The following is a 20,335-nucleotide window of genomic DNA, read 5'->3' as shown; positions in this document are numbered from 1 at the left end:
CTGTCAGTTATGCAACCAATAAGTCAATTATTTAATTAGTAAATCGCTAAACAATTAAAACTTAATTAAATATATCACTTATCGATATAAATAAATAAAATAAATTTAATTAATTAAGTTCTAATAATTTAAAATGAAAATTTCATCATTTATTAAGTTATATCTATATAAATTTTAACAATATTTTTTAATTTTATATAAAAGTATTTAATTTTAAATATTATAATTAATTTTTAATATTTAAAAGTAATAAAATTTTTATATGTGTACTTATATTTTTAATATTTATAAACTATTAATTATATGTTCAAAAAGTAAATAAATATATTATTTTATAAAATTTATTATCTTATTATAGAATAAAAGATATATATATTTTTTTGAATATTAAATATACAATTATGAAGCCAGTTCAATTGGTTATGGTTTTAAAGACTTCTAATGAAAAATTTATGGTTTTAAGGGTCCAATTTACAAGTCTAACCGATTGATTCGGTCTGAATTTAATAACACTATCTAATATTGCTTTTTGCATTTTTTTTTTTTCACTTTCTTCAAACCCATTTATCTAGTGGACAATCCTTGAGAAGTAATTAAATAAATAAATGGACTGAATAATAAATAAATGGACTGTTTATCTTTGCTTGAGATTTATGTTTAAACAGGATCCAATTTAAACCTACCATAACGACTAAAGTAATAAGCAAATTTATCAATATAAACAATTACAAAGCCAAAAAGAAAATAGATCAACAAAATAAAGTTTACAAATATTGGCAATAAATTAATAAAATATATTAAATTTATGGCATCTTTCCTTTGCTGCTTCATTCCCAATCCAATGCATCATTGGAGTTAATATTGGCTAATAATTTACAATGAAGAATATTCCTTTAAGATGACAAAACAACTGCATCACTATCATCATGCAACCAAATACAACAATCATAGAAAACTAGATTTCATTACCAGATACAAAGGGCATCGCAAAAAAGGGAATTCAACAAAAAAATTTTGTAATTTTTGGAGAGACATTGATGGTGAATGTATCGAACCTAATTTTCTCTGGCTCTATTTATGATATAATGAAGTCCTCAATCATCACCTCACTAAACCAAAATGAGGTAATATTGTTTTAGCATCTATAATGGTTGTTTTATACAAAACTTCACTTCAAAACTTACCACCCCCACTCTCCCCCCCCCCAAACCCAAAAAAAAAAAAAAACCACAATGCCCACCCAAAGGCAACGCATTTACCAGCCAAGCTTCTTTAAGAAGTCCCTAGTTCTCTTCCTCATGCGAGTGAAAACAATGACTGCACAAGCAAGGATCCATGGGGGAAAGCTTCCACCAAAAAAGTTTGATTTTTTAATCCATTCAGGAGGATCTTTCACTGCCATTGTTATGAAAAGGGTTATCACTGCTACTCCAAACAATATCTTGGTCACAGGTTTGATCAGGGAGTCCTGCAATTGCATAAATAATTGGGTCAGATAAATAAAACTTCAAAGCTTAAATAATTTCAGCAAAACCACAACTTTTTTTGTTTTATCAGAAGCAAAATCACAACTTTGTAAATACCGAAATTATGCAACAACATGCCAAGAATTTATTCATCTATAAGACCATAATTTATATCAAAAGCAAGTCTTCTGCAAGATGGTTAAGCATAAAATATTACCATTAGAAAGTTCAATTTCACAAATGGGGAGGAGTTTAAGGAAGAAACTATGGTAAATATGGTAGTCCAGACTATACCGAATTGGATGGTCAGACTTGTTTAACCAGAAACCAGACTAGTGACCAGTCTGGTTCATGTATAAAACCCCTTTTTTGGGTTAAACCAGGCAACCCAGTAAGGTAACCAGTGAATTGGTCAACTGGGCAAGGCCTACGCCAGTGGATCAACTCATTTTACTGAAAAAAAAATGTTGAAGTTTACCAACAAGAAATTTCATACCCTAGATTTTGGGAGAATCTTCAAGCTTATGAAGCATAACAAAATTATTTCTTCCAATAACTTAAATTATATTATATTAATATAAAATAATTAACAATCATTAGCCTATAACAATTGCAAAGAAAAAATAACATTTCTTTAAGTTGTCAACTTTTCGTTAACTTGGAACTTAACTAATTAATGGTGTTAATAATTTATTTTATTAGTGTGTTAACTTGAAATATTTGTTTGGCTTAGTTGTTGTATAATCTTTTCTATTGCAAAGAACTACATAGATAGTAAAGAACTAACGTTGTTACCCCCCAAAACAAAGACAAATAACTCACTCTTTGCAAGATATGAATGTAGATTGCTCTCTTTCACTTGAAATAAACCTTTACTAATTGATGATCTAAGCTCAAGAAGTGAAAGATTTGCAAAAAAAAAAAAAAAAGAAAGAGAGAGAGAGAGAGATGGAAAGTTGAGAGAAATGTGAAAAACACAAGCTAAACCCTCAGAAACCAGATGGACCCATCTGAACAAAAAAAAAACAAAAGAAAAAGAGAAAAAAGGCCATCTGAGTACCGGACTATTACGATTACTTAACGGTACATAACGCCTTGTTGTCACTGATAAGTATAGTGCGTAACGCCAATACAGATGTAACTTTTGGCCATAAATAACAGGAATAATGATAATGGGAGCCTTAAAACCTTTATATAACAGCTATTACATTATTTAAAACCATGTTAGTCAACAACATTTGACCAAACTTGTTTAAGGAAAATTCTAAGAATGCCACCATCAGACGAATGGGTATTGGAAGAGAGTTCATTTGGGCAGAACCTTCATTACCTTTGGCATTATATTATTAAAGCTAGTATGTAGTAACTGTTAGATAATGTACATATCAAATGTATGCGCTCCTGTAAATCCACATAATATTTCCCATATATAAATACAGATCTTCCCAAACTGATCGGGAAACTTCATCCATAGAAGCGTTCAGACACTATATTAGTTGCATATCAACAAGTGGGAGACTAGAACAGAAAAAAGAAATAAAAAACTATCCCATAGCTTATACCATATTTTGGTTATCTTGAATCAAATTCAAATCCTATTGAAGACAGAAGAATTTGCATAAAAGGAACTAAGAATAAAGTAACTTTGCCCTGCCTAGTAAGAATTTGGGCATTACCAACAATTCCTGTTTCAGTCTAAACTGATGGCTTATAGTTGTCGACTCTCAATTTAGTTTTCTCCTACTGATTATAGCAGAGTTTTAATTAGGCTTGTTTTGTGTTCTTTTCTGGTCCTGCACACTATGCATCTACATGAGTGGCTCTTAGGAATAAAATTACTCATAAATAGAGAGAGAGAGAGAGAGGGAGAGAGAGAGAAATAAGAATGAAATTGGCTTCTAACAGAACCCATGCACATGAACACGCATCTCATCAGCTAACTCATTTTCCTTCATTTTCGCACAAACCAATCAGAAACTGAAAGGAATCTTATTCCTCATCAACCAATAAAGCGAGCAATTTTACACTGTTGAACAACCAAAAAATAAACGATTGCAGCACGAATAAAAAATTTACGAACTAATACCTTTGGATCTCCATCGATGTATATCACCGATCCATCTCTATACCCAAGTATAGACTTCCCATTCCTCCCATTGAACCTGATCGGGGCGGCCCGGCCGGAGTCGGGATTGAAAGCGTAGACGGACTTGAACCCATACTTGTCGAGGATATCTCGAACCTCCAGCTGGTCCTGGTCCCAACCTCCCAAGCTCGACTTGAACACGTCGATCGGACCCTTGCCTCGTCGGTATAGATGGATCTCCACCTCCGGCACCTTTGTCCTGACCGTTCGAGGTTTCGGGCTCGGATTCGGATTCGGATTAGGATCAGTCTGCGAAGATTCATTCGGCTTTGGGTTTGTCTCTTGGATTTCTGTGATTTCGTTGCCCATCTCCATTTTGCTGTAGACAGCCGGCCTTGCTCGTATTAGAAGGCCACGGTATGTCTTAATATTTACCTTGTGAAATGATAAAAACACAGTTCTTTTTGTTTTAACATTTAATATTAAGTACAATTTTATTTAAGTCCTCATTCTACAAGACAATTTTATTTAAGTCCTCTTTCTACAATCCCTCCCTCACTCACTCTGTTCTCGCAGTTTCTTTCCGTTCTTCTCTGTAATCACCATTTATCTTTTTCTCTTTCTATAGCTTATTCTCAAACTGGCTAGCTCACAGCCAATTGAAAATGAAGAAGATTTTGTGAGCCGAAAATTCATATTAGCCTACTCATGTTATATGGTACATTCATGTAAACGTTTCTAGCTTGGAAGTTCGGCTTCCCCATCCTCGGTGTAAGAGACATTAATTCACAAGTATTTCTCACCCACCTCAGGCCTTCATTCTTCTGTTGCAGCGTGATTTTCTTGCGTTTCCTTATATCTACAATTGCTGAAAGAGTGGGGTTGGTAGTGGTGGGTCATTTGGGGTTATCCCCATGAGAAAATCCACTTCCTCCCCACCTTCTCGCTTCTTCTTTAATCACTATCTTCTTCTTTGCCTTCTATATAAAGAGAATCTCATTCTTTCTATCTTTACACAGTGTCTGCATGTGCTTGATTTTAGTTCTCGATGGGTTCACCTCCTTGGGATTTCTTTGATCAGGGTGTTGTTTCTTAAATTGGGTGTTTGTTTTTTAGTTTCATGAAATTGAGAGTAACGCTTTTCCCTGTCATTTGCAATTATAAAACTTGCAAACGATAGTTAACCACTCATTGCCATTCATAAATATCACCAATTCACCATTCACTTGGTAGATTTCAACTAATGGCCATCAGATGAGCAGCTATTCAAAGTGAACAGAGTAAGAGTGGGCTAGGGGCTAATAATGATTGTCACATACTGCGAGTATTAAATCACCCATACTTGATATTTATTTATTGGTTTGGTGTAATAGCGCAGGCGAACATTTTCCCATGTGATAGTGTATGGGATCAAGCCCCTTTTGTTTGCTGGGGTTCTGTTTTTGCAGAGGCTATGGGGTTGCTGTTTGCAATCAACATGCTTTAAATCAACAGTGCACTGACTTAGCAGAAGGCTATTATAGAGAAATGATCCCACCTCAATCAAACTCACGGATGATTTAAAACACAATTAAATAAGATGCAAACTACAGCTTATAATATTGTCTGTAATTCTTCCAAATAAATTAATATTAACGCCCCAATGAAAAAAATACAACTTAATATCTAAAAATTGTCAACGCTATAAAATAGTCTATCTTCTTCTTTAGCACAAAAAAATTCCTCCAAGCACGCTTAAGTAAAATGGAAAGCGCGTCAAAATATCCCTGAATCCTGTAATTGATATGAGAAACCAAATGCAATCCATCTGCTACTATTCATGAGTTTGATCAGGGAGTTGCGAAGAAATTTGAGAAGACCAAGAGCAGAACCTGCCATTTCATATAGAAAGAATGCATTGGTTAACAGATCAGCAGTTCTATGTATTCTATATTTAAATTGATCCTCACATGAATATTTAAATTCCGACAGTGTTACATGGGGTTGAAATTTGAATTTGTGATCATAAGTTTCATGTGTATGTGGGGAGCTAGTTTGCATATAATGAGGCATTTCGATTGTATTCCTCAAGGGAACACCCCAGAAGCAAGTACTTAATCTTTCTATGAAGATGTTTAAGGTAGTTGATCTGATGGTGAAAAACAAAAGTGCAAAGGTTATAAAACTTTACCCATTATCATGGACAAGTGATAAAACTTTACCCATTATCATGGACAAGTGCCATTCTCTATATCATGTCCTGATTTGTCGAAACAAAATGAGGAATCCAACCACCCTGCAACTTTAGCTTTCTCAACATAATGTACAAACTGTTTCTTAGCATCAGGAACATCCAGAGCCAAGTCATCAAGAGTTTCTGCTACCCTACCAAAACCTTTCATCATCTGGTACGAGGTTATGAGCCCTGAACAGAAACTCTCATTAAGCAGTCGCCATAATCTTTCATTCTTTTTCTCAATGATTGTCACCAATGCTTTTTTAACGATCTCATGGTGAAAAAATGGCATGTTTAATTCCTTTATGCAGCGGGAAGCTTCCCTGATGTCTCCTCCAGAATCATATTCCTCCAGCAACTTCCCAATTTTATCCTTAACATCCTCAACTGCCCATCCAGGTCTGCTGCTACCTGCTCCACCCCAACACCTTAGGATTCGCTCCCCAGAAAGTCGAGCCTTTAGTAATGAATTTGCCATTCGAAGGACCTTGCTTCCAATTGACTCTAGCCCTAAAAACTGGCTTTCAATTTCCTCCAAGTGTTGTGGGGCCAACACTTCATCCACCACTGCTCTGGCTAAAAACATTGCAAGATCCTCAACAACAACTGGATTATCCAGAGCAGTGTCATCTGCAGATTCTATCAACATAACAAATCCATTCAAAACATCATCAGCCGGGAAGCACAAAGATGACAACAAAACAGAAGCCATTTCCTTTTCCCTATTTTTTCTATCCATTGCTAAAGTTATCAATCTTTTAACAAAGACAGCATTCAGTTCAGCAACACCATTACCATTCTCTGATTCGAGACAACTACTGACCTCTGAAATATCACCAGACAAGAAATATTCTTGAATAATAAATTGAGCCTTTGTCTTGAAAATTTTGGTAGCATTGTCTTCCAAAGGTTGTTTCACTGGTGCTAATGAGAGTGACTTCAAAGATGAAGCACTCAACCAACCTTCTGAAGCAGCCTTGGAAATTAAAGACTGCAATATCCCTCTTGCATCTGGAATGTCTAAGGACAAGTCATCCACAGCATCTATAATCCGGTTAAATCCTTTGGTTATTTGGCTTGTATTAATCAATCCTTCTTGAGCAGCATCCTTAAGCAAATCCAGTAGCTGGCCTTCAGCTTGCTGCCTTTCCATTGCCATTATAATAGCCCGTTTAATTATTTCATGATGAAAGAAAGGAACATTCAAATCCTTGATGCATCTGAAAGCTTCTTTCTTATCATCACTCACTAGATACTCTACTAGCAAATTGTTTATATTAGCATTCACGTCCTCAACCGTTTTATTCTTACTGCCTCCCCATCGGCGCTCAATAATTTCTGCATGAAGAGGGGCTGCTAGATAGCCCTTTTCAGCTCTTTTTAATACATCAACCCCCTTTGATTCTGCTGGTAAAGATGCCATTTGTTTTTTCAAAAATGCAGGTGGAAGTATGTCATCAACGACGGCTCTGGCAATGAACAGTGCAAGAATATCAACAGTGTCAGGTATATCTACAATTAAGTCATCTGAAGACTCCACCAATTTACTAAACCCTTTGTGAACTTGTGAAGGATCAATGATGTCAGCATAGAGAGCAGATAAAAGGACAGCAGCCATTTCCTTCTCTTTATCATGCCTGTCCATAGCCATAGATATAAGTTTCTTTACAAAATAATAGTTATAACCAGGCATTCCAAGTTCACTCAATTCATCGGCAGTGGAGACAATATCATCAGTTGCAAAGTATTCCTCTACTATTATTGTTGTCTTCTTCTTGTACTCCTCAAAATCTACTGTAAATTTTCTCCCAGTTCTATGATCACATTCCTACAACCAATATATATGAACTTAGCAGCTGAAGTAAAGAGTACCCTTCCAATGCTTTTGCATCCTTTCTGATGCTGAAAAGGTAATTCTGGAAATAAAATCCAACAATGGAAAAAAAAGGCGTGTTTCATTAATTACCTCATTGCAATCATACTTTGGGTCACTGGGATCAACAGAATAATTGTATTCTGCATCAAGAAGTCCTCCCCAAGTACCTTCACCATCTGCGAGAAAAAGATAACCATCATAAGATCAAACTAGAAATCACTCTTTAACTAACAACTCAGAGCGTTTAATCTATAAAGGGTGCAGATTCCAATAAAAAGCATATTAACTAATGAAGGGCAAAATGTGCATACTCTTTTTTTTCTTCTCTCAGTCAATAATTTTGGTTATCATCCTCTCATTCATCCATATATATGAGCAAGTCAACAAAGCTAAGACAGAACATAACATGCTCAGGCAAGCTATTCTATGTACCGGTTTCTAGTATGGTGACTGCAAGGCTACCAACTTTTGTGTTGTTTAATCAAAGTCTCTGGTGCATATTTTGGCAGTCAATGTATATCATGAGATAAAACTCACAAGTTTAAAAACTATATTTCATAAGCAAAAACACTTGCCTATTTTAGAGCACCCATCCCTATCATACTTGAGTAGGCTCCCCTTGCTTGGACTTCCTTTGCTAGTGCCAAGTTTGCCATGTGCCTTTGGAGACCTGGGTGAGTTTGGGGGCCTTGGTGACTTTGGCCATTTTGGAGACTTCGTATTCACTGAGATTTGCAATGGAGAAACAGATAATGGTTCTGCACTTTCTGAAGCAGATCGTGCAAGCTCTTGGTTTTCGTTTGATAAAAAACTATCACCAAACTCCATCACCCTGAAATTTTACTCAGCAAACCAATCACTGGTTCAGAGAGGCAAATTTGTAGACCATCAATCTGTGTAAACTAACTAAATATTGAGTCAGCAACTCTGGCCAGTGGAATCCTCTGTTGCTCATCACATATTTTCTTGAATCAGTAGAAGTAGTAAACCCTTGAATTTTTTTATCCACTTGCTCCAGTTCAATAAGAACCTTCATAAAATTCAGAGAAGACTATTAAGAATTACAATCACTGCATTAATTATTTGAATTGGCATAGATTTATACATATTAAACAACAATGTTTTTTGTAATCAGTCAAATAAGATTGTTCCGTTTGGCCATTTAACAACAATATGGTAAACCTTATGAAACAAAGCTCTGGCAGAACTCTTAAATTTCAGCAAGTTGAAATTACACAATTAGAAAGAGATAAAATAAAAGCATCTTATGAAAAAAACTAGTAGATTATGCGCCTAAATAATCTAAAATGACTTTTGGAAGGCAGGAAATACGCATTTTACAGATTTTTTTTTAAGGGAAGAGTATTAACAGATGGCAAAGAAATTTGCTTTGATAAGGAGGGTGAAAAACAGCCTGAGTAGTCTTACGAGCATGTTTTCTATACTAAAATTGGATTCACGCATCCTACATATAAAAGAAGAGAAGTCCATAAAATCAATGCAGGTGCAGTGATAACAACAGGAACAACTGATCCCAGAAAATGTGGCCAACAAATGAAAATTTCAACAAGCAGAATAGATGCCACCGAGCAAATGATGGAAATTTTCCATTCAAAATTTCAATCCTTGAAGCTTGAATTCGGACATCTAAATTTGTAAATATATCAAGAACTACCATCAATCTTTGCTCACAATTTATGAAAGAATCCCTTATTGTTATTAGAAACAGGAAGCATTTCTTAAATTCATGGACTTTCCATATAACCTTCAAATCTCAGTGGCATTGCTCTTGGAAAATCTTCCATTGATATTCACATTCAAAAAAATTAATGAAACTATTTAGCCAAAATGATAGTAATAAGACAAAATTTATAATTTTTCCGCTCATTTGAATTTCCAAGACCTCAAGAAAACTCCATTGCTCGGTGTAACAATAGATAGTGCATAGACTCGGCAAAAAATGCCTTTAAGAACCAGCACACAACACTTCCCTGAGTAATTGAAAGAGAAGGAGCAAAGCAAGAATCATTACCTCGAAATAGAACACCCAGAGAGGAGGTCGCCAGAGCGACAGTGCGCGCCGGCGATCGGAAAATGGTAAAACGTAGGTTGCCGGATTTAGGAAATTAAATTGGTGTGAAAGAGGGAAGAAGTGGATGCTAGAAGATAAAGCAGCGAAATTAGTTAGCATTGAAGGCGGATCTCGTGAGAAGAAGCTCCTCCTCATCCAATGCCACACACCGCCATTTGTTAAGCCTTCTGAAACGGGAAAAAAATGCCCGGGAAAACCGTTGGTCTAGTGACGGAACATATTTTTTATTTTTTTTTTATTTTTAGCAATCATTTTAAGATTTAAATATTAATTTTTATTATTTTTAAAAAATATTAATTTTACCAATAGGCTTTAACTGGTATCCTACAACGTGACATTTTATTTTTTTTTTATTAATAAAATTTAGTTCAATAATTATAATTTCCGTCATACCCCTAATAACAAAGAAATTTTTTTAAGGAAAAAATTATTTAAAGAAATATTTTTAATTAATTTTTTTTATTTTTTAATTTTGTGAAAAATAATTATAAAAATTGTTAATAGAAGACATTTTTAAATTTCCAATGCATTTGTATTTTTGACCTTTTGTGAAAAAGTTGAATGATTAAAAATTGAATAAGGTGATTAAATAGTTTAATTAATTCAAAGATAAAGATTTATTAACAATTAATTTAAAATAAATTCTTATTTAATTTTGAATTAAAATGAAATTAATAGTTTAATTTTATATTATTAAAAATATTTTGTTAGTTCTTACAATTGATTTCGTCTATTAATTCATCTTTCATCTGTTTTAGTTATTAATCAAGTTATAATATGAGAACGAAATTATTATTTTTTCTAAAAATTTGAGATATAAAATTTTCAAATCAAACTTCTATCATTTAAAAAAAAAAAATTCAAATCAAATTATAAAACTAGGGATGCAACTGCTTAGTTTTTATGGACACTCAACTTAATTAAAATTAGGTAATATATAATTGAGTTGAGACAAATTTAAATTTAAAAAATAATAGTCCTGATTTTAAATTTTATATATTTATTACTTAATTTTTAATATATATTATTAAATAAAAAATATAAAAAATATAATTAAATTTAAAATAAATTAAATAATTAAAAATAATTTTTAAACGAGACAAATTTAAATTTTAAAGATATTGAATAAGATAATTTTTATTGATATTTTTCTTAAAAAAATTATTTTTTTAAAATAAATCCAGCCTGAATTAGCATAAAAAAAATAAAATAACAAAATTTATTATAACCATTACACCTTCTTTAAACTTGAATTAATTAAACCAAAATAATATATTTCAAAATTTAAATTACACCAAACGACACAGTATTAGCTGATTCTAATCAGACACAACTAGGCTATGGTCTGTAACCATTTCTCTTCTTCCCCTGGCAAGCAAAGCCAACTAACGGAGTGAAGAGCGCTGCAACCGAAGACGACCGCCACGCAAACCAATCAACCATGTCACAAAAAGTAGTAGTAGAAGAAGAAGCTGTGATCAATTTGAAATCCCAAATAGCTTCTCTCGAAAACAGAGTCAAGGTGCTCTCTGCTTTGTATCTTCTAAGATGCTTCTTCCAGAAGTAGCAAATATCTTGTTTGCTTTCTTTTATTCTGCAATTACTTTACTGATTGCAATTTTCTTTCTCTGATTTTTCTGCTTTTAAACCAGGAATTGGAGGCTGAAAATGCTAAATTATCCGCTCGACTCTCAAATTGTCGCTGCAATGAGGTTCGTTTGTTCATCTGTCATACCATTTTCTTCTTCCTTTCTGATTTCTTTTCAGTTGTTATTCTATTATATAATTTTTGCTGCAGACAGAGGAGAAGCTTGATGGAAGAGAGAGTGGGGAAGTAAATCCTGGAGGGCATGAGACTGCTAAAAAGAAAGCAAGAGACAAAATTTCAGGTTTCTTTTGAAATCCTAATTTAGTATTAGTTTTCAAAGAAAAAAAATGCATGGGCTGTGTTAGATTTTTTTTTCTTGTGTAAGTGATTCAGTTTGAAATTCTGTGATTTGTTAGCATTTTCCATGTAGGAACCTTTTTGGTATGTTTTAAGTGGATGATGAGTCACTATTGGAAGTCCTTGTAAAGCATAAATTAAAGTCTTAAGGAAGCATGCTAAACATTTTTGGAGGCAGATTTTTCAGTATTTTGTGCCATTTCCATATGAAAGTAAATGCTATTAACTTTCTGCTTTTCCTATTTGTAGTCATTATTTGAATAGCAAGTTCTTGCCAGTTAAAAAAAGTCTCTAATGACCTTTGCTGTACATAGTTAATTTTTTTTCTTGGCTGGGTGGGGTTGGCTTACAACTTAATTCTTTGTTGTTGGAGGTGGGAAAGTTAAATAGATTACCAGTTGATTATTGCAAATATATGGATGTAGAACCATTTATGCTATTGTCAGTGGTTGCTTCATCCAAATTTGTTTTACATTTGCCTAGAGTAGTCAAATTTTATATGTATTTTGTGCCCATCTTTGCTCCATGGAATTGGCAAATTTCTCTGCCCTTCATATTTTGATTACCATTACAAACTCATGCATATGAAATGATCCATATGATCAACCCTAACTAAATTAGGATTAAGGCTAAGTTGAGATGAGTATTGTGAACTTGTATATATTGAAAAATAAAAATTGAAATAAGGGAAGCAATCATGAGTGAGATCACTGACAGCATTGTGTTTGTAGGATTTTCTTATTATTTGTGCACGATCACTTAAGTTTACTCTGCTCTCCTGTATTCCACATTTGTTGCTGAATGGCAATTAAGCAAACACTTTTTCTTTATCTAAATGTGTATCTGCTTGGGGTACAGGTTATGACACAAGTACCATGAATCACCATCGAAGGAGATTTGTAGCTTTAAAAATCATGTATTTTGGTCAAAGGTACTTGATCTGGCTTCACTTATTGATTGACGATCATATATGAATTAGATATTTCACTGGCTTGGATACAATATCTAAAAGCTGTAGACTAGGTAGGGTTTTGGCTTTATTTGGGTATTATTTCTTTTTCTACCTTTAATCTGCTTTATTGCTTAAAAAATTATTCTACTTTTCTAGTCATCATTACATTTATGTATCAGAAAAATCCACTTTTTAAAATAACAGTGGAAGAATGAAGACCTTGTAACAATATGTGCTTTATTACAGGTTTTATGGTTTTTCTTCAGAAGGACAGATGGATCCAACTGTTGAGGTGTGATATTTTAGTTATTTTTTTCCCTTCCTAATTATAGGGCTTTGGAATTGTAATGAAGAAATAGAAAGAGATAGTAGGCAACCTTGGTTAGATTTCCTTTTCCATTTTAATTTTTTGAAGCTTGGTCCAATAGCAGATATTACTTTGTTCACAGTTGAATCAGCAAAAACTGATGGTGTATAAAGTAATTTCACTAAATGATCTGTTGTTATAACAGGTGAATTTTTTTAATAGTTTTTCTCTTGCAGTCTGAGATTTTCAAAGCTCTTGAAAGGACAAGGCTTTTAATTGGTGACAAGAAGGAGATACAGTATTCTCGATGTGGTAGAACAGACAAAGGAGTTTCTGCAGTTGGACAAGTAAGGATGACTGTGGATTAGGTTTGCCCCATTGACATAACCTTTTGCTTTAGGAAAATATTAACATGTGAAAAAAGGTGTTGCTGATACAGATAACTGAAGGTTCTATTATGCATGCTTGAGGATGTCAGACTCTGACCACTATCAAAACATTACAATGAACTGTTTTCTCAAGAATGTCATCTTTGCTATTTTGTTGGCCAAAGTTATCCATCCATGTGATTTTAAATAAACCATGGGATAATAGTTCCAATTGCATGCTAGAGTATGGTTGTCATTCTTTTTTCAGGGACAAAAGCTATTATTTTTTTTAATAGATCCAGATCATGGAGGGAAGTAGTGTCACTGTGAAGGGACTTAGTGACCCTATTTCTTTTTAATGATGTAGTCCTAAACCAGGTGGAATGGAGAAAATTCGTCCATATAGTCAATTCCAACTAGTTTAGGAATGAGGTTTAGTTATCTTTTTAATTACCTATTTCATGCCAAAACTTTTTGTTCATACTTCTTTGGTTTGAGCATATAGTTCCTCTGATTTCAACTTGGCATAGTTAGATGGTGATCATAACCCCTTAACAAAAGGAAAAAAATTTGAAAATTGAGAGCATGGAAAATGCTTAATGCAGGTGATTGCTTTGTTTTTACGATCCAAACTCAAGGACATTGATGCAAACAACAAAAATTCAGGGGAAATTGTTTCAGAAGAGCATGAGCATAATGGTCAGCCACATTATCCTGTTCTGGGAACTTTTAGATTGGTTTCTGAGCTTTTATTTGTTTATGTTAGGTGGAACTTTTTGGATTTAAAATGGTTTAGTGCTGATTCTGTCCTTCCTTTAACCACTAAATTTTATTCACTTGTATCCAGTATTAACATTGTTTTTGCAGCAACAAATATGGTTTCATGGTTTAAAATCCTGTTTTGTGTTACCAATTTTTGAACAGTTTCACTGAACATGTTATAAAAGGAACCAAAGAAAATATGATGGATAAATGAAATCATCTTTTCATCAGACAATTGCTGCGCGTATGGCTTGTGAAGTTTTCTAGTAATGGAGTAGTACACAGCTAAAGGAGAATTGACTTTTTTCTTTTTTTCTTTTGGCACTATCATCCAATTTGCTTTATGGGGTGAGATAGCTTTCTGACAATTGCACAGTAATACATGGGTAATTCCCACAACTTCTCTCTCTCTCTCTCATAAGCACACATATTTATCTTCTCATTTGCCTTTAGTGTCAACTCTTATATATTACAAGGTATGACAAATTCACTACCAATTACCAAAACTAAGGCTAAGCAAGGCATGAACAATCATAACAAGGAAAATATTTGCTAAATATAGGAACTGTTTCTGTTTGAGCAAAACTTTGTGAGGAAGTGTCCAGTAAATAACAATAATGAAAGTATCACACTTGTGACTGTAAACAAATAATTAAAGACATGACTTAAAAGTAGTATTTTTAATATTGTGTTTACTTAAGCACGCAAGCAAGCATAAGAAGCAGGGTTCATTATACAATAAATATATTAAAAATAGTTGTTGCTCCTTAGCTGATGAAACTAGAAACAAACTTGAGCTCATTACTTTATTTGAAAACTAATTAGCCAATCTTAGATAATGTTTTGAGCTTGATGTTAAACTTAATCATGACTTAAACTTGAGTTAAATCTATGCAAAGTTGGGCCAGTTCTAAATATTAGTATTTTAGGGTGACAAAAGTATGCATAACTAACTGTGTGGAGGAGATGGGCACAAGTAGGACAGAGCAGCCAGCTTTCACATTGCATACTACTTGTCTTGATCAAATTCGATGGGAACATTTTCTCAAATGAAATATGAATCAAATTCATTCTAATTCCAGGATTTAATTCATACTATTACTGTAATTTTCATTTGTCTTTATATTTCCATTTCCTTTTCCAGAAGGAGAAATTGATTATGTGAGAGTACTGAATCGAGTCCTTCCAAACGATATTCGAATTGTAGGCTGGTGTCCTGTTCCAAATGATTTTAGTGCAAGGTTCTCCCAAGTGGCTCCGTAAACTGTTACTTTCAAGTTTCTAATTTAGTTTTCTTATGTCTTAGCATAATCAGTTGTTTCTATTATGACACAGGTTTAACTGTCTCAGTAGGGAGTATAAATATTTCTTTTGGATCGACAAACTCAATCTCTTCGTATGTAGCTCTTTCTTTCTTTCTTCTTCTTCTTCATCATCATCATTTTTTTTTAAATCCCATGATGTTTATAACATTTAACAAATTTGATTTTATACTGATCACTATGTAGAAACAGGGCCATAACTCTTTCACCATTCTGTGTTTAGCCAGGCTATGGAGAGTGCAGGCAAAAAATTTATTGGGGAGCATGACTTCAGAAACTTCTGTAAGATGGATGCGGTGAACGTGCACAACTACAGGCGGCATATAACCTCATTTGAAATTTCTCCATGTAAAATGAGGTATCATAATTAATTTTTTTTTTTCAATATGGTTTATATTCTGCAGCCATTGGATGCAGCAATGCGTAGACCTTGTGGTTGACTGGTGTGAGCACATTTTATGTTAATACGAGGCTTCATGTTCATGTATGAAAATGACTTGACTTTCTATTCCAAAACGTTTCATCGAGTTAAATGAAGATTGGCAGTTGTGAACTTGTGATATTAAGTTGGAGAGGAGTAATGAATTTGTGGTTGAATTTGCAACAACTATCAGTCCTTGGGTTTTCTCAAATGATTCAGTTGATTGTTTTGTGATAGGTCTTCAAGTCAGTTCTTGTTGATAAAAAGTTGGAAGAATAAGAGGAGTTGCAAGCTTAATCAACTAATAAAAACAAAAATAAGTGTGAAGCATACAAAACTTCTAAATTGTAAACTACCTGATAATTTCACTGAGTCAGGATTGATTACTTGTTGCTGTATAGTTGCACTAGTATTTGTTGGGTTGTTGGATGGCTGGAATATGGATAAAGACGAAATTAAGCAATGAGTGAAACTAAGTTGTGGACCTAGTTGATTTAGTTTGAATTCCCATGTATTACAAGACAATGTTCTGTTTCAGAAATTGCTAGTTAGACTTTATGCAACTTGACTTTAATTCCATCTGCAGGTTTGAAGACAATCAACTTTGTGCTATAAAATTAAAAGGTAGTGCTTTCCTGTGGCACCAAGTCCGGTGTATGGTTGCTGTGCTATTTATGATTGGCCAAGGTCTTGAATCCCCCAATGTGCGTACCAGTTGTTCTCATGAGCATGTGGTTTATCTTGCTAATTTAACTCTTTAAGAAAGGAAGTCTTGCATACATAATTATGGCATGTAGGCCCTAATTTCTTTTTCTTTGGTTAAGATGTCCACACAAAAATATTAGACCTGAGACATCATGAATACATGTACAATGGCTGAGAGAAATGCATATAGACATCAGCACAAAAAGCTTGCATGAATGCATGAGAGCAGTGTAAATCTTCAATGAGCTTCATCTTACTATTTTCCCAAATCCTCCTTGTAGTTTTGCAATTAACTTTCCCACCCACCATGCACCAAAATTCTGGCAACAATGATAGCTATTTTTATCATAATTTTCAGGTGGGGACCATTTGGAGGCAATACTCCTTGCTTGCTCATATATGCTAGTAAGCATTGTGATCCTCTAGATGAGCTAGAATATCCTAACTAATGAACAATCTGATGGTAGCATTTGTATATTGCTTTTGTTCATAAATTTGAGGGAATTCCCCAAGTTTGAATTTTCACATAGGAGATGTATAAAAAAATATAGCAAGAGTTGGCTTGCAAGTCCACATGATGCATCATTAAGACAATTTCAACAATGGCTACATTGCATAATATTCACTTCTTCATGTCTTCATGATGAATTCTTCATGTGCCATGAAGGAACTCATTTTAAGTACTCAAATGCGCAGGTGATAGATGTATTGCTGGATATTGATAGGACACCAAGGAAACCCCAATATCCCATGGCCTCAGAAATCCCGTTGGTTCTTCATTCCTGTGAATTTGAAGGTCTCAAGTTTACATGTTCAACAGGTACTACAAACATGAAAAGTAGATTCATTAACATGTTTTTAAATATTTACTAGAACTTTGAAGTTTGATCCTTCAATTGGTTTTGTCTTGGGTTGTTCTGTGGTTAGGATAGAACATGTATCTTCACCTTGTGGATTTATATATCCTCTTTTCCCAGGAGAAATTTGGATTTTAATGCACCATTTCATTATTTCCCATGGGTAAGCATTGACAAGGGTAGTTCGTCTTAAAAGCAGTGGAAAAAATGTTGAATCATGTAATTCTTTTAAAGTTTGGTCCCAGGAGCTTACTTCAGTAGGACAATACAATTGGGTAATTGTTGAGATGAAGCAGACTCTGCCTGTTGAAGTTACTTCCTAGGACCTAATACTGCAATTTTATGATCCGATGGTAGTTGCTTAGACAAGCTTTGCATTTATAGAGTTCAAATGTTAGTTCCTTTTTCCATCACATGCTAGTTCAATTCTTACTCAATTTCAATGGCAATGTTTGAAATAATTATTTAATTATTGTTGCTGAATTTGTGATAGATGCTGAGCAAGCTCTGCGCACTCACTTGGAGAATGAATGTCAGCTATACCAACTCCAAGCTGCTATCTTTCATGAGGCTCTACTCAGCTGTTTGCCTTTGTCAAATGATGCTGAAATCAATTCTGGTACTCATCCCTTTTGAAACTGTACCATCTTATTAACTTGCTTTGGTTGATTATAGTTTCTTGTTCTGTTATGACTTTCCAGACGAAAGCTCAAGGAATGGATGGAATGGAACAGACAAAAAGAGAGCCTCACATGTTCCTCTCATGTCAAGGCCGACTGAACGTAAGTCCTAACCTTAAATATTAATTGTGTTCCTTAATAAATGGTTGACCTTTTTCGTGGATTTTTCACCATAGGAAGAAAAAGATCGAGTGCGATTATTTTGGACAGCTTGATATTAGAATACTTGATGGTGGCATTTCTGTGTTCTGTGTAATTTATTTATTTATTTGCCTTCATGTATAGAAAATTGCATATCATGTTTTGGTTTGTAACTGTAAGTTTGTCATTCGGTGTTGACGCACATAGTTGGCAGAACTCTTTCTCATTTGCAGCCAACCAATAGCAACTGATTTATCATTAGGCACTGAAGGGCAATTTTTCTTTCAAAACAAGCAGAAATCCACATGAATTAATTCTTCCAAAAAAGAAAATTCTTTTACCCCATATACTTTGTCTGCTTGCCAACAGGTTAATAACTGTTTTCTTACACGCACACACAGATATTAGACTCGTGTCTATTGGTAACTGTCATGCATATCATGAAATTCAAATTGAGATAATTCCTTCTCAGATTCATCTGATATTAAGGTTTCTACTTTTCTTGTACCAGCATCTTATGAAGAACGGCGCTCTAAACTGGAAAATACGAAGTCAAGAGCTCGTTAACATACGGAAAGTGTTTGTTTTCTGGAAATTTTGCAGCAACTTTTTTAGTATATATATCATTATTTAATATTATTTTTGTTCTTCTTGACAAGCCATGTCATTGGTAATATTGCTTTGTAAGTTGAAAAATGAATTCTTTTATAGCCTAGACAATGTTTCCATGCATGCTTGAAGTCAGTTCTTTCTCTGGAAAGGAAGACGAATGATTTGCTAATTATTCATTATCATAAATATTTCCAGCTAATACCAACCTTGTGCTTATGGTCATTTATGATTTACACAATCTGGTCCAGTTGTTTTTCCATAAATAGGGTAAATTACATAGATGGTACTTAAACTTAAGGTATGTAATAGTGAGGTACCTAAATTTCAATTTGTAACACAAATCTCTCTTAATTGTTAATTTAAGTAATAAAAAACCCTTTAATATTTAATAGTCAGTTTTTAAGTTATTTTTATCTATGAGACACTTATCATATTAAAAATTATATATTTTTTTTATGTTAATTTGATATTTGTTGAGAAAAAATTTAATTGCACATATTGACATTTTTGTAATTCAGGAACTGTTTACTTAAAACTATCCGTCACTGAAAACATAAATTTTCAATTTAATAAATTTTACTTCAACATAAATAACATAAATCAATTATTAAAATTTATAAGAAGGTTTTATGTTAAATTAAAAATAAGAGATTTTATGTTGCAAATTAAAATTTAAGTACTTTACTGCATATCCTTGAGTTGACATCTTGAAAGATCACATTTTAGTTTTCACTCTTCAATCCGATTTTGATTTGTAATTTTTTTTTTCCATAAGATAAAAATATCATTAAGCCATAAACGGCAGATTATGAAGGACTAAAAAAAGTCTGGGAGGAAATATTGCATCTAAAGCATAAATCATGAAGGAATTTTATTGCTAGAGAATGGGCAGTGCCATTCCCTTCCCTACTGATAAAAGAAAATGAAACAGAAACTAAATCCAAGGCTAAAGAAGTAATATCATAAATGATATCTTGAAAAGATAAGTGCGGCATTGATCCCTTGATAGCCTGGATGATAGATAAAGAATCACCTTCAATCCAAACATTTGGATATCCTCTTCGCTTGGCTAACAAAATCTCTTCCCGGCATGCTCTTGATTCAAGCACGAGAGGATCAGAAATGTGAGGCCATAGGTGACATGACCAATCCATAATTCTGAAGGGAATAAACAAGTACGAAATCTCCTACTCACTCCCACCAGCAGAAAATTGTGAAGGATGGCTAGTTGCAGTGTCTGGTTGCTTGGGTTTTTGAGTGAAGGTGCCCCCAATCTAGAGGGCATGCATGGTTCGGCGGCTTGTTAAAATTTGACAATTCAACTAAACAATGGTTAAATTATATTTCTTAATTATAAATGCCTTATCAGGCTTTTGATTTTTTTTTTTAAATGGAATTATTTTTTTTCATAGGAAGGAAAATTTCAATTTCAAAGTTTCATATTTAAATTTTAATTTCAAAATCTGTATATTTGCATAGAAGCTTATGCAATTAAAAAAAAAAAAAGGCAGTCTGTATAATTGCTGTA

At 33.6% G+C, this 20,335-nt stretch overlaps 3 protein-coding genes across 4 annotated transcripts; 1 reads left to right on the top strand and 2 right to left on the bottom strand.

The window, feature by feature from the left end:
* Window positions 1-948: 948 nt before the first annotated feature.
* Window positions 949-4,862, bottom strand: LOC110672814 (uncharacterized). The gene is made up of 2 exons (XM_021835701.2): window positions 3,553-4,862; window positions 949-1,468 (listed from the first exon to the last, which is right to left on the bottom strand). The coding sequence occupies exons 1-2, from the start codon at window positions 3,925-3,927 to the stop codon at window positions 1,256-1,258; spliced, it is 588 nt and encodes a 195-aa protein (XP_021691393.2). The 5' UTR covers window positions 3,928-4,862; the 3' UTR covers window positions 949-1,255.
* A 413-nt stretch (window positions 4,863-5,275) lies between these two features.
* On the bottom strand, window positions 5,276-9,946 carry LOC110672828 (MA3 DOMAIN-CONTAINING TRANSLATION REGULATORY FACTOR 2). The gene is made up of 5 exons (XM_021835720.2): window positions 9,676-9,946; window positions 8,219-8,673; window positions 7,734-7,819; window positions 5,754-7,595; window positions 5,276-5,423 (listed from the first exon to the last, which is right to left on the bottom strand). The coding sequence occupies exons 2-4, from the start codon at window positions 8,469-8,471 to the stop codon at window positions 5,760-5,762; spliced, it is 2,175 nt and encodes a 724-aa protein (XP_021691412.2). The 5' UTR covers window positions 8,472-8,673; window positions 9,676-9,946; the 3' UTR covers window positions 5,276-5,423; window positions 5,754-5,759.
* A 1,008-nt stretch (window positions 9,947-10,954) lies between these two features.
* LOC110672876 (uncharacterized) lies at window positions 10,955-18,927 on the top strand. 2 transcript variants are annotated; one of them, XM_058138113.1, is made up of 16 exons: window positions 10,955-11,257; window positions 11,388-11,447; window positions 11,534-11,624; window positions 12,539-12,611; window positions 12,879-12,924; window positions 13,176-13,286; window positions 13,913-14,006; window positions 15,214-15,310; window positions 15,405-15,465; window positions 15,619-15,749; window positions 16,399-16,436; window positions 16,876-16,922; window positions 17,214-17,337; window positions 17,868-17,993; window positions 18,076-18,156; window positions 18,707-18,927. In XM_058138113.1, exons 1-16 carry the CDS (start codon window positions 11,177-11,179, stop codon window positions 18,760-18,762), a joined length of 1,317 nt encoding a protein of 438 aa, XP_057994096.1. In that variant the 5' UTR covers window positions 10,955-11,176; the 3' UTR covers window positions 18,763-18,927. The 2 variants fall into 2 exon arrangements, with proteins under 2 accessions (XP_057994096.1, XP_021691483.2); XM_021835791.2 differs by lacking the exon at window positions 16,876-16,922 and having other exon boundaries at window positions 10,957-11,257; window positions 16,399-16,516.
* Window positions 18,928-20,335: the final 1,408 nt, after the last annotated feature.

This window comes from Hevea brasiliensis, chromosome 16 (genome assembly GCF_030052815.1).
Source record: "Hevea brasiliensis isolate MT/VB/25A 57/8 chromosome 16, ASM3005281v1, whole genome shotgun sequence".
NCBI lineage: Eukaryota > Viridiplantae > Streptophyta > Magnoliopsida > Malpighiales > Euphorbiaceae > Hevea > Hevea brasiliensis.
Note: the sequence above shows the minus strand (reverse complement) of the source record. Positions and strands in the feature narration are given on the sequence as shown.

What these genes read in the sequence shown, in the direction of transcription:
- LOC110672876 (XM_021835791.2), top strand. Translation starts at nt 11,177, where the DNA reads ATGTCACAAAAAGTAGTAGTAGAAGAAGAAGCTGTGATCAATTTGAAA. An exon ending in CTCTCGAAAACAGAGTCAAG is followed by an intron (nt 11,258 to 11,387) that starts GTGCTCTCTGCT and finishes CTTTTAAACCAG; the next exon opens with GAATTGGAGGCTGAAAATGC. An exon ending in ATCATGTATTTTGGTCAAAG is followed by an intron (nt 12,612 to 12,878) that starts GTACTTGATCTG and finishes GCTTTATTACAG; the next exon opens with GTTTTATGGTTTTTCTTCAG.
- LOC110672828 (XM_021835720.2), bottom strand. Translation starts at nt 8,471, where the DNA reads ATGGAGTTTGGTGATAGTTTTTTATCAAACGAAAACCAAGAGCTTGCA. An exon ending in GGATGGGTGCTCTAAAATAG is followed by an intron (nt 7,820 to 8,218) that starts GCAAGTGTTTTT and finishes TTTTTCTCGCAG; the next exon opens with ATGGTGAAGGTACTTGGGGA. An exon ending in CAAAGTATGATTGCAATGAG is followed by an intron (nt 7,596 to 7,733) that starts GTAATTAATGAA and finishes TATTGGTTGTAG; the next exon opens with GAATGTGATCATAGAACTGG.
- LOC110672814 (XM_021835701.2), bottom strand. Translation starts at nt 3,927, where the DNA reads ATGGAGATGGGCAACGAAATCACAGAAATCCAAGAGACAAACCCAAAG. An exon ending in ACATCGATGGAGATCCAAAG is followed by an intron (nt 1,469 to 3,552) that starts GTATTAGTTCGT and finishes ATGCAATTGCAG; the next exon opens with GACTCCCTGATCAAACCTGT.